General features: G+C 39.7%; 2 protein-coding genes across 4 annotated transcripts in view; one reads left to right on the top strand and one right to left on the bottom strand.

The window, feature by feature from the left end:
- LOC124271252 (DNA damage-binding protein 1-like) overlaps nt 1-11,275 on the bottom strand; it is a 43,216-nt gene extending 31,941 nt beyond the window's left edge. Inside the window, exons 1-8 of one of the 2 annotated variants that reach the window (XM_046706344.1) lie at nt 11,141-11,275; nt 9,126-9,274; nt 8,569-8,685; nt 7,240-7,385; nt 5,057-5,132; nt 4,557-4,671; nt 4,112-4,209; nt 423-581 (exon numbers count right to left, since the gene is read on the bottom strand). In XM_046706344.1, the coding sequence (XP_046562300.1) occupies nt 423-581; nt 4,112-4,209; nt 4,557-4,671; nt 5,057-5,132; nt 7,240-7,385; nt 8,569-8,685; nt 9,126-9,274; nt 11,141-11,201 (921 nt within the window). In that variant the 5' untranslated portion in view covers nt 11,202-11,275. The remainder of the gene's footprint in view (nt 1-422; nt 582-4,111; nt 4,210-4,556; nt 4,672-5,056; nt 5,133-7,239; nt 7,386-8,568; nt 8,686-9,125; nt 9,275-11,140) is intronic. The other variant, XM_046706345.1, reaches the window with a different exon arrangement.
- A 27-nt stretch (nt 11,276-11,302) lies between these two features.
- Nucleotides 11,303-16,062, top strand: part of LOC124271255 (X-ray repair cross-complementing protein 6-like) — a 30,601-nt gene continuing 25,841 nt past the window's right edge. For both annotated transcript variants that reach the window (XR_006896986.1, XM_046706348.1), the window contains exons 1-3: nt 11,303-11,366; nt 12,899-12,989; nt 14,869-14,976. Coding sequence is in view for 1 of the 2 variants with exons in the window: in XM_046706348.1 (XP_046562304.1) it covers nt 12,918-12,989; nt 14,869-14,976 (180 nt within the window). In the remaining variant the exon portion in view is untranslated. The remainder of the gene's footprint in view (nt 11,367-12,898; nt 12,990-14,868; nt 14,977-16,062) is intronic.

Below are 16,062 nucleotides of genomic sequence, written 5' to 3'. Positions count from 1 at the left end.
CTTAGAATCCCATTTGTTTTGTCTTGTTTGTTGTTTAATGTCGCACTATTCCAGCAATTTAGCCACGGTCTGTAAATAATTGAGTCTGGACCAAGCAATCCAGTGATCAACAGCATGAGCATCTAACTATGTAATTTGGATACAATCAAAAGTGTCAACCAAGTCAGTGAACCTGACCACCTGATCCCGTTTGCTGCATCTTGTGACAAGCATGGGTGGAATCACAATTGGGAGACAGGTATCAAGTACTAGGAATATATTCTCTCCTGAAATTCCTACAGGAGACAAAAAGGGTTACTTTGGACCTGATATGAATGTCCACAAAGTACAAATAGCAAGTGGTAGTAGGGACCTATTCTGCAGCGAAATTCCAACAAGAGGATTGGCATGAAATGTTAACTGTGGTAACCATGACAACTGACCTCTCCCAAGAGTTCCACTTTGAGATCCTTGACCACAGCTGTGCCATCCATCTTCTCCTCCTTCTCCAACAGCAACATGAATAGTCTACCAGCCATGTCTCCCAGCAGGTACCGCGAGCCGTTCGTGTCTACCTTCCCGTAACATGTGAGCGCATTTTGCTGAAAAACAGTTTCAATGAATAAGTATACAATGTGATTGCTCCACACTACCTGAAAGAGGTGTCCTTGGTTCTGTGTTCATCTATTGTCCTGTAAGGCGACTGAGTGTGTTAAAATCTGGCAATGCATCTTGTCCTGTAATGACACACTTAGATGGATGTATAAACAGTATGAACATGGTAAAGCAAATCTGCCAAGAAATGTTAAACTGATAAAGATACTACAATACATATAAATGAAAGTTATATACAGCTCACTGCATAAGTAAACACAAGTTATGCCGCAATGTTAATTAAACTATGAACATGACGACATCACTGCATTGTAACCTTGTTGCCTGTTGTCATAGGACTGTATGCCATTAACAAATACTCATGTTATTTTGAATTTGTTTAAACACTAAAACATCCAAACTTGAAAATTTTAAATATAAATTGTATATTTATTTATATACTTATCCTATCTCACGGTATGCACTTCTCTCTCTTGATTCGACACTGAGTGGAACGATGTAAACTTTTTCTCCCTAGGCCTCTCTTGTCCATCCGCCCAAGCACTCCATGCTACCCTCATTAGCATTAGGAAGACAGCTTCCTAGTTGTCATGCAAAGCATGTGGCATGCTCCACCAGATACCCATGTGACTATCTCTGAATCATCATTCTTATTCTTGGAGCCACTGGATAATATCCATCTTGGAGAATCTGCATAGCAAGGGGGAGGATGAAGTGGGAATCCGTTAAGCGTGAGATTGGATAAGTATATAAATAAACATTTTCAAATTTTTAAACTTATCCCATCTCTCGGTATGCACTTATCCCACGATTGGGCTGGCGGACGCCAGATACCCTATGTCTTGACAGTCACGGGCAGCAGGGTTTTTTACAGGGCCTTAAGATTCCCTGCGTATTGGGCCTTAAAAGTTTGGTGAAGTACCCCAAACTAAAATCCTGTGTGTCCTTGTGGACGCAAATATAATTTTTTCTGGGAAAGAACTTTCTGAGTTTGTAATGATATCCCATATTAAAATATAAACATTCTATTTACAATCAATATTCTAATGACATTGAAAGTAACACATATCTTAGCATAATCATTATCAAATGGGAAGCATTCATTATCACTGATTTAATGCAAATTGATGGACCCCCAATTTTGGAAATGGACTCTCAAAAAACTATGCCCTGAGTCCCCAGGACTCCCAGTTTGAGCTATGTAAAACCCTGGAACAGTAGAACTGTGTAGACTGGAAACTACATGCGTGATAGCGATGCACAAGGGAGGCCTGTTACGACTAGCGCAACTCCTATGCTTGTGACGAGTTCCCCTGAACTCCTTGGCTTACTAAGCCAAAGTTGGGAGATGGGTGCTCCCGAGCGATGTGGTGTTCAGCCGCAACCTCCGAAGAAGGACGCAGCTCAGCGAAAATGGATGTCACTTTGCCACGATTTTCAAGGTACCCCTGTAAATTAAAGTCATAGACAATAATCGGGCCAGCCCCTGCTTCGAAGACCCTCACAGACACCGACCAAGGTTCGCGAGCCTGTCGACCGAGATGGTTGATGTACCAGACGACCGTGGAGTTGACTCTGAATCAGCAGGGAAGACCCCCGAATGGCGAGAAGAACCACCAAGACCTCGAGTTCGTTGATGTGCAAGTCCCGTTCTGCAGACAACCACAGCCTGGCCGTCTGATGATGAAGAAAGAAAGCCCCCTAACCCTTGAGCGACACGTCGACGAACAAGTGGTGCGGTGGAATGAACGGCATCAAACAAACTCCGGCGCAAACGTTCTGTTCTACAAGCTACCACTGAAGAAAAGGACGTAAGGGGTTGGAAGACGAATCAACTGATTCTCTGAGACGAGATACAAGCGTGAAGCAAGTGTCCCCCACCGTGTCAATGCCTGTGCCAATGTCAAGAGGCCCAAAAGTTCCTACCACTGCCGTAAGGTCCTGGCCTGCAACAGTACTAACGGAACTAGACGTTGAATTTTCAGCCATCTGTCTTGGGGGACGAAAATCAGGCCGAGATGAGTGTCGAAAGTTGCCCCGATGAATTGTAGGGTCTGGGTCAGTGTTAGTTCCGACTTCGCAGTGTTTAACAGTGAACCCAACTAAACTCCCAACTGACGTAGAAGAATGACTGGGTCTCTCTGTGCCTGGATGCAGTCATCTATGTAACTTTCGAACACGACCCCGTGGAGATGAAGAAACCTGGTGATCGGCTTGGTGATCCTGGTAAATAGCCAAGGTGCTGTGGAAATTCGAAAGGCAGGGCGGTCCATTGATAATGGATCCCTTGGAACATGAACCCGGAGGAATTTCCGAGAATCCAGATGAATGGGCACATGAAGATATGCATCTTTAAGGTCTTGGCTGACAAGAAAAACCAAGACATCCCTTTCTTCAGGATGGTGCGAAGAAAGACAATCGATACCATCCTGAAGTGAGGCGGGCGCTGGAGATAGTGAGCATTGAAAAGTTTCATGTTGAAAATGAGTCTTGAGGGGTGGTAGCAGTAACTTCGACAACCACTACCCAGGGCGTGGTCGAAGATCTCCGAAGCGACTTCGGGCTGGAATGTTGAGAGCCAAGCAGATTCAGAAGGTCTTCAGATAAGAGTCTGGCGACGCTCTCATGAAAACTGCTTCAATCTGGGGACTGTGACCCGGTTAGCAAGCGAAGTTGGGCGCTTAAACTTGGCTTTCTTGGTGGGACTGGGTCCATCTAGCGAAGCTCCATAACGAGCTCTGTCAGCAACACGACGAGCGCAAGCCCGAGTGTAGTCACCAAACGCCTCCAAGGTAAGATCCTTGCATTTATCGCAACGAGAGTCCCATTTACACTGTCCCACACAGTCAACACAAAATGCATGTGGATCACTCGCAGAGAACACCTTATTACACTGCGAACATTTCTTCCTCTTTCTTGGCTGGTCAGTCTTCCCCCTGTTGTAGACTTATGATGAAAACGTTGAGTAAAGCAAAACACCTTCACACTCATGTGCGACAAGAAGGAGAATGATGATTCCGAGATAGTCACGTGGGTAGCTAGTGGAGCATGCCTCTTATAATGAGGGTAGCATGGAGTGCTTGGGCGGATGGACAAGAGAGGCCTAGGGAGAAAAAGTTTACATCGTTCCACTCAGCGTCGAATCAAGAGAGAGAAGTGCATACCGTGAGATAGGATAAGTTTAAAAATATAGAAATTATGATGCTTTCTTAGAGATGAATGTCTTATCCAAAAGTGGTAAATAAATTCAAAATAGTCATAATGATACATATGAAAAGTGTTAAAATGTTGAGTGATTCCACAAACAATCTCCAGCAATTGCCTCAAAAGCTACATTATACCATATTAATACCGATTTAAAAATACTCATTAAAGAAAGGTTAGCAACTCGGATTCCATAAATTCTTATCAGGAAACTTGAAACAGCAACAAACATAATCCTGAACATTCCCAGCATACACAGAAACTTAGTATTGTGTCAGTATCACGTCCAGTTTTTATCAACTCTTTCACTGACCTTGATGGCAGGCGGCGCCACAGGTATATAGTTGTCTCCCTTGTGGTAGGTGATGGACTCCTGACCTACAATCAGAGCTCCTCCAAAGGGTTCTGGAACTAAAGAAAAAATGTTTACAAATGGTAATCAACAAAGTAAGATGTTTTATAAGCACACTAATATGGTTTCACTATTCTTCACCACTGAAATACATTGTATCCTTGTATGGAAAAGAAGCTGGGTTATTGGTGATTTCACAAGAGAATGTTGCTAAACACTAAGAGACTGCCTTGAAAACTTCCTCTTCTCGTGAAGACAGTTTGTATTACGGTGAATAATTACATGTTAATTCTTAATCTACAGTGAAAAAATTCTTCATCGAACCACAACATAAACAGACAACATAACACTGTTATTGCCCTGATTAATTATCCCAGTTTACAGAGATAGAGAAGCCTCTCCTCACCTGCGATGACCATGCAGGCTTCAGTCTCTACATTATCCTGCTTCCACGGCCCCTTCTGGAACTCTTTGTCACGCAGAGATATCTCATAAGTCTTCACATGGCGGCCATGTTGGTCCTGAAGGATACACATCAATGTAGAGATCATTGGGATCTCTGCAAAAAAGTATTTGCTTCTGTTTGGGGGTAGTCCAGTGGTTAAAGCGTTCGTTCATCACACCGAAGGCCCCAGTTCGATTCCCCATATGGGTACAATGTGTCAAGCCAATTTCTGGTATGGCCCGCTGTGATATTGCTTGAATACTGCTAAAGTCTGGTAAACACACAAATCACTCACTCACTGCTTGTGTTTGCTTTTTTACACAATTGAATCACATTACACATCAAAACATGGGCTTTTAGGAGCAGGATCACTGCCAATAGCTTAAAGATGTAGAGCTAAGAAGTTAGATGTTTACCTCTTTGGTGAAACCAACATGCAAGGGTATTGATTTTTAGCTTACCTGGTGTACCAGGATGACAGTGGGTGTGGAACAACCATGGAGAAACTGCATGTCAATCACTGTCAGCTCCTCCAATCTGATTGGATAATGGACATATGAATTAGCAATTGAAACACTGAATGGACTTGCATGCATAAACTCATGACCTGAACAAGTGCTTGGTTACAACAACATTCAGTTAGATCCTCAATAAACAATGAATAAGAAATATGCATGGGTGACATGCTGAGATATAGAATACATAAGAGGAACAGATATAAACCATGTTTGCAACTAAAGATCCGGGGTAGAATAGGTCTTCAGCAACCCATGCTTGCCACAAAAGGCGACTATGCTTGTCGTAAGAGGCGACTAATGGGATCGGGTGGTCAGGCTCGCTGACTTGGTTGACACATGTCATCGGTTCCCAATTGCGCAGATCGATGCTCATGCTGTTGATCACTGGATTGTCTGGTCCAGACTCGATTATTTACAGACCGCCGCCATATAGCTGGAACATAGCTGAGTGCGGCGTAAAACTAAACTCACTCACTCACTCATGTCACAGGCCCTCATGTCTTTGCAAGTTAAAGGTTAAAGGAAACTATGCAGATTCTGATACCTTTTGGTATGGACTTACAGTAACAAATTATCCAAAATGCAAATTCAACTTATAAAGTTGAAAAATAACGGGATGAAAAAAACCCCACAAAATCGGTGTTCAAACGATTCACTAATTTCACCCCAGAGCTGGGGTGAAAAGTGGTTCCAACAGCTGTGCTGCGCCCATAGTGCATGCGCAGTGATTAGGTTTTCGCGGATTGAACCGGGAAGGCGACTTGTAAAAACACAGCAAGTGATGCGTGCAAGGATTATCGCTGTGGTCGAAGTTGGAGAACAAAAGATGTTTCTTGTGATTACAAGCATCTTTTGTCTGCAGTAAAAAAAATAAACTGGTCCCATACTTTTTCTTAAATGCTTTCACATCTTGCTTTTGGGGGTTTTGGGGTAGGCTAGGTTATTTCTCATTCTTTAACACCAGTTAACTTTTGAAGAACCTTAGTGCTTTGTGAGCATTAGAAAGTGTAGCATTAGAAATTAGTAAATTAGTTCTGTCCCTGTTACATTATGTAATTACACAGACAGGCAGGTGTGATACTTGTACACATGACATGTTATTATGTCTGTGGGTTGCAAACAAACAGCATCCATTTTCCTCAGATGACTGGATCGGCCGGATACCGGTGCATACTCAGATAGTCAGTTTCAGGTCCTGCTCTGTACTTGAACGAACAACAGTTTCCAGCCACGCAGTAGTTCACCATCTCAGTATTTGTTGATTGGATCGAACGCAAACGCAGTAAAAATGAGCATGTATTTACAAAACCCAACATCTCTATACACACACAAAGAGCCCAGAGCGTTTCGGCAAACTGAACCAGCCAATGAAAGTCTTCGTTACACTTGAGTGCACACCCACCCGCTCTGACTGGCTTCGGTCTCCTGGGTGCTTCGTTTCGAGGGAAGTAAACCCAAGTACCAAATATGGCACTTTTGATTTGCGATTGTACGCATATAATTTTGTTAATTTGTTTTTTTCAGAATCAGCAATGTATATTATATGTCATGAATAAGTGATAATTGTGTTTTAATTATGTTTGTTGTTTTTTGGTAGCATGTGACCTTTAAAGATATTTTTTTTTATAAATCATAAAAAATTTGAGATGACCCCGGACTCAAAATGCTTCACAGTACAATCAATCATGACAAGGTAATGGCTTCTCAAAAGAAAGCATCAATTGTAAATGTATATTTAACAAGATTCAATGAACCAGAGGGCTTGCCTTGACCACACCATTTTGAGCAGACATATCGTCATCCATTTGTGACTAAACCATTTAGTTGAGGGTCAAAATCAGGTTTCAATCGACTTGCAGAAATAACAATAAAGAATTGGTAGGTGTCATGAGTGGTGTTCGATAGGCCAATCATCCATGATTATGTTTACATTATGTTTTAATCGATTACATGCGATGATAGCGTAGCAATCGGCAAAGCAGGCGGATGGGGTACATCGAAGTGTCCGGCCTTGTCATGATGTATTGTACTGTGAAGCATTTCGAGTCTGGGATCATCTAAAAACTTAATTAATCTTTAATCCTCACAAAGACATGAGGGCCTGTGGATCACGTCACTGTCAATACCTGATATTAAAAGCTTTAAGTTCTCGGTTGTCTCTGTCAAGGGGGATAACCTTGAAGAGTCCATCATACAATCGAAGTCCAATAACACGACACTGAGGATCAATAATCCCAATGATGCCAGTCTCAGATGGACGACCAATACGATCCTGGAGTGCACACAAAATAAAACATTTGTCAACATAAAAAATAAGACATATTTCAAAATTGTTTTTAAAAGCGTAACAACTAAACATTTTAATTCTATGCACAAAACAAATGAAAGTCCACACATCATGACATTTTGAAACTATTTTGCTACCTTGCTTTCAGAGAAAAAGACTCTGAATAGATTTTCAAAGTCTGTTTCCCATTTACTTTAAAAGTTCATTATATATGATCAAGTTAAATGAGAAAAAACATTGAATGCTATCTGTGTCCCTACACATGATATATCAATGTTTCAAATTCCTACACAGTGTATACCTTCTACTAAAAACATGTACTTCATGAAAAAAAATATATAAATCCTATTTCAATGCCATGAACAAATCTAATTTCAAAATGATGTAAGATCCTTCAAAGCACGCAAAGTGCCTGGTCCTTTCGTTTATCAGTTTCAGAGAAGAAGTTAACACTAACAGAGATGTGCATTATACAAAGACAACTTGAGTTGTCAAATTTAAGGCTTAAAGAAAAACATGTTGTGGTTCCGACTACCCGACCGACCCATGAATTTTGATGTTGACCCTTTTTTTTTTTGCAGTATGAATAAAATAAGCTTTCAGATACTACTGGTTTTTTCCTGGCACCGACAGACATCAGTCATTCTGATAGAGTTAGTCAACATGATAGCCGCAAGCTTGATTGAATAAACAATTACACATTGATAAATTTGTTATTAGTTCATACTTAACTTCTAAAAAATAAATCCTACCTGCCTACCCTAAATTTTAATGGAGGTGTAATCAGAACAACATTGTTTTTATTTGGCCTAATACATCATCCATATCTAAGACACTGAAAGGCATTATGGCAACCAGGGCTCGATTTAGTGCTTTGTTACCTGCACTGGTGCAACCCAATTTTACAAAGTGCAACCTAGTCATCAGTCTAAATTGCACCAGGTGCAAGTCAATTTTTCAATGGGTAAACTTCTGAAATAAAACATCTAAATAATTCAATAACATATTTCTTTCATTACATACAGCAATAAAAGCAATGCAACTGGATGTTGGCTGGTGCAACTAGGTTATTAACCTTAGGTTGCACCTGGTGCAAGTAGGTTAACATCTCTTAAATCATGCCCTGGCAACAAATACCTTATTCTACATGATCACTATTGCTTCCTACCTGAACATTCCCATGTGCACGTGTGATAATTTCCAGTGTGTCCCCTTCCTGCTGACATTCCAGGATCATGGCGTGATAGCGAGCCGTCAATACAAACAGTAGATCCTTTGTTTCTCCCTGTTCAAGAGATAACCAACAAATAACAGTTGGCTCAAGCAATTACCTTTAAAATGGAGTTGAAATTGTGATTAGACAAATCACAACATGATATCAGAAATAAACACAAATCCATTTGAGACTTGTAAACTTCAGGAAGGAGTAGTGATATTATACAGTTCTAGTTAAAAAATTCCCTGTACACAGAAAGCACATATTTCATAAAATTTAGATTGAAGGACATTCAGAAATGAACAGTACATTGCTCTTTTACCTAAACTGAAAGAAGAGTGAATGAGTGACTCAGTGAGTGAGAGATTTTAGTTTCCCGCAGCATGCAGCAATAATCAGCCAATTGAACTCACTCACTCTTTTCTCAGTTTAGGGACTACAAAGCTCTTACATAGTTCAATATTCCAAATATATAAACAATAAAAATGGCAATAAAACTCTATACATACCGGGGGTCTGAATAACTCCATGACAGCTATCTTTCCATATATACCAACTTCCTTCACTGGGCGGAGGCCTTCTGGTGTGACCACATACAGCTCCATGCGAGTGTTTTTGGCAATAATAAGGTTCAAATCATCAGGAGATGTGAAGTTGCCTGCAAACATTTTGTTTTACTAAAACGTTAAAAATATATTAAATAAAAGGTAAGACTTCTGCCCGTATCCCCCCTAAATTTTAACAATGAGGACAAATTTCTTTGAGTGGCATTTTTAGAAGTTGGATATGTCATTCAGTATGTTAAATATAATAAATAAAGAAACATGGGAAAGATTTCTGCCCGTATTTCCCGGGTTTTTTTATTCTATGCCTTAGGTATATAGTAAGAATAAATGTTTTTTTATAAAAAGCCAACCGTAACCCTAAACCTAACATAATGCCAAATTTAAACCCTAACCCATTGAAATAATCATAATAAACAGAATACATTTCAAGCAGGGGTTACGGGCGGAATTCTTACCGAAACATGTTAAAACTCATTGTAATCAGATGAGGTATCCTTGTGTATTCGGTTTTCGGTCATGTAAGGTTTGCCGACCAATGTAACATAAAGTGCATGAATAAATCGATAATAAACAAACCTACCTCGTTTGTTTGTTATTTATTTATGATATTCAAATATCTGACGGATTAACCTCGTGTTTCACCCTCACAGCAGGCCTCATAGTTCGCTATGCAAAGATCGTGAATGCGGAAGTGACGTCATCTGTTTTCGTTCACTTCATTGGTTCTCCGTAAAACAGAAATCGAATAGCAGTATTCGTGCTATGCTGATATTTTTATAATATAAAGTTGATAAACATCCAGTCCAAAAAGAATATTTGTAATAGTTCCAGTAATTATTATTAGAAACTATGGTCGTAATAATTTCATGTCAAAGTTAATCATTATAAGACTTTGCTAGTTACATGACATGTCCAGGCATGTTTCAATCCTCCGGTTCGGGCCGACAAGGGCACCAAAACTCATCAGAAGATCTCACTACACATAAGGGGGTGCACAGCTTGAGGTGGACCCAATGACAGCATGCAGGATGAGTACACTAGCTGGGCCCATGACACAGAAATATTCATTGCAGTTTCGAAAATTAAATGAGTATTTTGGAAAATCGTAATAAGAGATGACCCTATCCAGTTTCCATATATTTTTTTTAAGGCGGCAGCATGCGTGATATGTCATGTGATAATGATCGTCATACCATAAACAAGCGAACAACGCTATACTGAAAAGGTGGAGCTGACGATATTTTAGATATAGCATTTTGATTACATGAAAATTTATGCATTAGTAAACTCGGTTCTAAAACGTAACATTTACATGTGTTTGCAATCATGTACCTTACTAAACTTCACACGAAGCATTTTGTTAGTCAGAGCTGAAGCAGCTGACCTCCTGCTAAAAGTAACCTGTCTGGTGACGTAATATCTCGCTAATAACCGCGAGAAATGAACATGCAAACGGCCGACCGAAAACAGATGTTGAACGAAAACAGATGACTCGAGGATATATACATTCAAGTGATATGATTTGACTAGAATGAAATTTAAGGGGAGATACGGGCGGAAGTCTTTCCGGGGAACATTATCAGAATATTTGGTGTAAGATCTATGCATGTGCATTCTCTTACATAATAATGCTCTATCTTCCTATAATAGCAACAAGACCATCATGATTATGTCATAGCATTTGTGATTCAATTTCTTAAGAAGAAATTTGATGAGTGTTAGACATTTATGCAAAGGGACTTGTGTTGAAGTGAACACACCCCAATCCCTGTCTCATTATACTAAAAGCAAATAATCGCATTAAAATTATAGTCTCATGATTCTGCTGAATAGTGTGAAGTGATTTGTGTATAGTGTCCTCCATTGATGCAGTTGGCTATTCTGAATATTTAGGAAGTAGATCACAGCGCATTGTTATGTCATTTAATGCGATAACTGATTATGATCAAACATATAACCTGTAACACAAGCATTGACGGAAGTTGGCTTATGAGCTGTCACCACGTAATTATAAGCCATGTTGCTGGTAAATAGTGATTCTAACACAGTAAGCCTAATGTTTTCCAGCACCACTCCAAATGGCTGGAGACGGAATTGAGATCTACGCATGCGTTGTGGCGCGAAAAGATTACTTCCGGTATCTCGCTTCCGTTTGCAAGCTTGCGAAAGTTTTACGAGGTGAAGGTAATATTGTAATAAATGTCTATTTTATTAACCTATTTGTACAATGTCTATATAATTCCGTTTAGGATCAACCGAATGCCGTCATTTACAACAGTTGTCATTGGGTAAATTGCATTCAATCTCAACTAAAATGTAGGCGAAACCTTGAAAGGAGGTGCAAATTCACCGGTACAAGAAAAACATATCATGTGGGCACAGGCAATAGCTTGTGATCGGTTGTATTCTTCCCCTCGAAGACAGTTTGACATAATGTTGCATTACTAAGGCGGTTCAGAAGTTGTCTATTTGTATTAATCGTTCAATCAAAGCCTTAGTTTAACCACAGTATTTCTCACAGTGAGACAAAGTAGGCCATGTTTATAATTTCACCAGATTGCTATGCTAACGTATACATGGCGGTTCATCAATTGGAACGCCAGTCCAGTGCATGCCATACTGTCAAAACTCGACTATTTGGGTTGGGTATAAAAATGCTGAGGTTAAATTTCATGGCTAAAATGTTTGCTTACAATACAGTGTATATATATATTTCATCAAGCCTCATCAGATCAAGTCCAGACACAACACCCGATTTCAAGCTGTATGTAATGTTCAGTGATAAACTCAAATTACTGGGCGTTTATGATCATGATCACATTGAACATTCCTGTCTGGCACAATCTGATTTGGCATACAGAGACATCATGTAACTTCTCGGATATTGTAACTCATAGCTTTCAGCAAATCAGTTTAAGCCACTGCAATATGACATCAGAGGATCACACATGAAACAATGAAATCAAATCCTCACAAGTAAATAAAGTCAGTGTTTGCCAAATTCAATGGTCAAGACCAAGGCAAAATTCATTTTTTAGACGAAGTATGAATGCACAAAAATAAAACAAGATCCCTTTCTTATACTTTTCAAGCTGATATCATTTAACAGCAAATGTGTGTCTGAAAGTATATTGTTTTAATGTTGCCTCCATATGTAAAGACCACAGTGGGAGGCCAAGCCACTTGAGCCACTGCAATTTTGCTTGCAGAGTTATGTCCCTTTGACACTCCCGATACCTATCGTTGTGTGCACTCCATGATTAGTTTTCTAGGTTTGTCAGTTAAATACCACCGCTTGTGGGACTTTCCTCACACATTCACCTGACAATGTGTGACTTAACTGGAATACTATTTAATTCATCTAGTCTGAGTGTTGCATTGACATTTGTGTAGACATTGTAATCGATCACATCCCGTCAGGACCTGAAAAATGTCAATTCATAATTCTTCTGCACAGTAAGATATCCACATTAACATGTCAAATCTACCTCACAAAACCCAGCACCAACATACTCAGACACACACTAACACATACACAAAGAGAAATGCAATATGACAGTACAGGCAAAACAATGATTAAAGATGCAAGTTAACCACTGTTAACTAGCTACAGTAAATGTTTGCTACTGCTAAGCTGCACCTGTTTCAAGTGCTGTCAGTTGTACTAATTGGTGAGAGTATTGATTAAGAAATTATTTTTTCCATATTTTCCTCAGGTACTGACGAATAATAGTAATGGCTGACTTTGGATATGCTCGATATGGGGAGGATGACGAAGATCAGGAAGATGATGACTTTGACCCACAGGTATTGGTTATGTTTAAAAAAAATGTTTGCTAACCAATTTATTTTCGATGATTGCTCATTGGTAATGTACCAATCATCAATTGTGAGTTCTTTACCACTTCCCAACACTAATTCCATCAGTGTGTAGACATCAGAGTCACTGCTCCAGGCCAATTCCTCATCATTCTGTTTTCCAGCTGAAGTTCTTGGATAGCGAAATATTAGCATGCACTGGGTCAAAGTTGTTATAAATATGAGGTTGCATCTTGCACTTTCGGGTTGCACCAGTGCAAGTTCTCACACAGCTGTCGACCTTAATGTTTACATCACCTGTGAAAGTACTAAAGCAGTGTATGAAATAGGGCCCGTTCGACCGCCAGAGACGGGTTAGATTTCTAACGGACAGTCTAAATTTAGAGCTAGCCAGGCCAATGGTCTGGTAAAATTTGTTAGATGTTCCATACATCTGAGTAAATTCACCATATCTTGGTATTTGGCCTGGTTAAATACATTTGGGGCTGGTAACATTTTGAAGTTACCAGCCCTGATGTCTGGCTGGGTTTTTGGCTTATTTCATACACTGACTAAATACTAGTGTGATAAATGTCAGCAGTTGTCATTGGTTTCTGTAAACTTCTCACAGAATTCTGATCCAATTTTAAACATGGTCTCCATTGTACAAATATATATAATTTTAGGCCTTAACTCTGCATAACATTCTGCATGTATCATTTTGAACAATTATGAAATCTTTATTTGTTTTCAGGAATAACATATTGTAGGTTTGATATTTGATGGAGTTATTTCTTGTTTTAGCACCGCCATGTAGCTGGAATATTGCTGAGTGCGGCGTACAACTAAACTTGTTTTAGCATTATTGACATCATCTCTAATCCTACAAAACAAATGGATCTGAACCTTTGTAGGAGTCATCCAGCCTATGGTGTCTGTCAGATTGAGAATTATAATTGTGATATGACTGAAAATGAAGTGAGTTCATGTTGAAACTCTTGACAGCACAATAGTTGGTGTCACCAAATTGAAAAGTGAAAATGCTGTCCTGGGTCATATAAATCAAAGAAGGTACAAAACTGGAAAACATTTCCAACACCTCTAAGGCTTGCTAGCCTGCCACCACTGCATACATTGGGAGGCAAGGACTAAAAGTAGGTTTTCTCACATAGTTGCCATGCCTCACATTTGCCCAAACATGTACTGAGATCGATTTAACTATGTCCAGGCTGCATCAGTGCAGGTAACTTATTACCAGTGCAGATAACTTTAATTGTTAGGTAGCACCTGGTGCAGGTAACATTTTCCACCACAAGTGCATGGAGGTATTTTTATTGGTATACATTTACAGCATTAATTATGTCTTCTGTCATGGGCATCAAGTGGATCAATTTCCAGAACCCCAAAATGTCTTGTTTTCATGCTCAGTAATCAGTGACACAGTCCACACTATACACAGTCTTGTCACATCTCATGTAGAGCCAGTTATTATGTGTAATGCAACAAGTTGAAAGCTGATTTTACCAGAAATGAAATTTATTCATGAAACTGTCAGTTAAAAATCAAAAGTCCTCTTCAGACAATGAGTAATGAGAGCTTTTCTGGAGATAATGAAGTTGGTTATAAATATCCCCCTCACCCTGATGATAAAGAATCATCTTTTGTAAGTGACAGCAATAGGACTGTTTATAACACAGAGCAAGCAGTATTTTGATGGTGGAACCTGATAAATTGCATATGGTGCAGGTCATAAAAATGTTTTAAAATAGTACCCTCTGCATATGTGACTTGGCAGTTAGCTGGGCTTGTCCAGGCTTCAGAGCTGATATCACGTAATTATCACATATTAATTATTCTATTTTTTTGTGATTGCAAACTTTGTCTACAGTTTCGGTTTGGAAGCCGAGATGGTCTGATCTTCTTGGTGGACTGCACGAAGGACATGTTTGACTGTGATGATGACGATGAGGAATCTCACTTCCAAGTCTGTATGAGGGTAGGTGAAGGACATTTCACTAGGTTACGTGTTTTCACACCAGATCATGTGATCAGTGTTGCTCATTGTTTGTCTGTAAAACTCATAACCATGATAACACCTCTAGCAAGTCCAGGGCCCTGTTCCTCAAAGCGATCGTAGCGGGCTACGACTGTCGTAAGTCTATGTTAAAGTATGGGAGTTACGAACATCTTAGGGTTACGATCACTTTGAGGAACGGGGCCCTGGACTTGTTGGGCGGTTTGTTAGTTCACCAGGACAAAGCACTGTCAGGTTAGATCATGGTATGTTAACCATCAGCTGTCGTCTGTATTTATCTTCTTCAATGGTAAGAATTAATCTTCAGCAACCCATGCTTGTCATGAGAGACGACTAACAGGATCGGGTGGTCAGGCTCGCTGTCTTGGTTGACACATGTCATCATATCCCAATGGCGTAGATCGATGCTCATGCTGTTGATCACTGGATTGTCTGGTCCTGACTTGGTTATTTACAGACCTCTATATAGCTGGAATACTGCTGAGAGTGGTGCAAACGAAACTCAATCTAATCAATCTTTTTCGATGTTAATTATGTTGTATGGTATCTTTCTTGTTATTGTTTTGTAGTAAATGTTTTCCAGTTTCCTTTCTTTCTTGAAACATAGTTTGCTTTTTCTGTTCAAAACAAATGAAATCACACTTGTAGAAGATTGGAGTAGAAGATAGTAATATTGTGTGCCATATGAAAAGCTTGTTTTAGTATTATCTGTTAAATTTTTAGTGTTTTAAAACAAAGAATATTGAGGTGTCTTTCTGGCGGGTTATATTTATTGCCACAATTGAACAGAGCTCTTACATCTTTTATGCCATCAAGTATTTATTTGTTACATGATTGTTGAGCTCGGTACTGTTCTACTACTTTTAGTCTCTTTGTTATTCAGGGGCGGTGGGGTAGCCTAGTGGTTAAAGCGTTGGCTCGTCACGCCGATGACCCGGGTTCGAATCCCCACATGGGTACATTGTGTGAAGCCCATTTTTGGTGTCCCCCGCCGTGATGTTGCTGGAATATTGCTAAAAGCGGCGTAAAATCAAACTCAGTCAGTCA

The sequence above is a fragment of the Haliotis rubra genome, unplaced genomic scaffold, assembly GCF_003918875.1.
Source record: "Haliotis rubra isolate DU_JTF1 unplaced genomic scaffold, ASM391887v1 Scf159, whole genome shotgun sequence".
Taxonomy (NCBI): domain Eukaryota; kingdom Metazoa; phylum Mollusca; class Gastropoda; order Lepetellida; family Haliotidae; genus Haliotis; species Haliotis rubra.
This window is presented reverse-complemented; position numbering and strand designations above follow the sequence as displayed.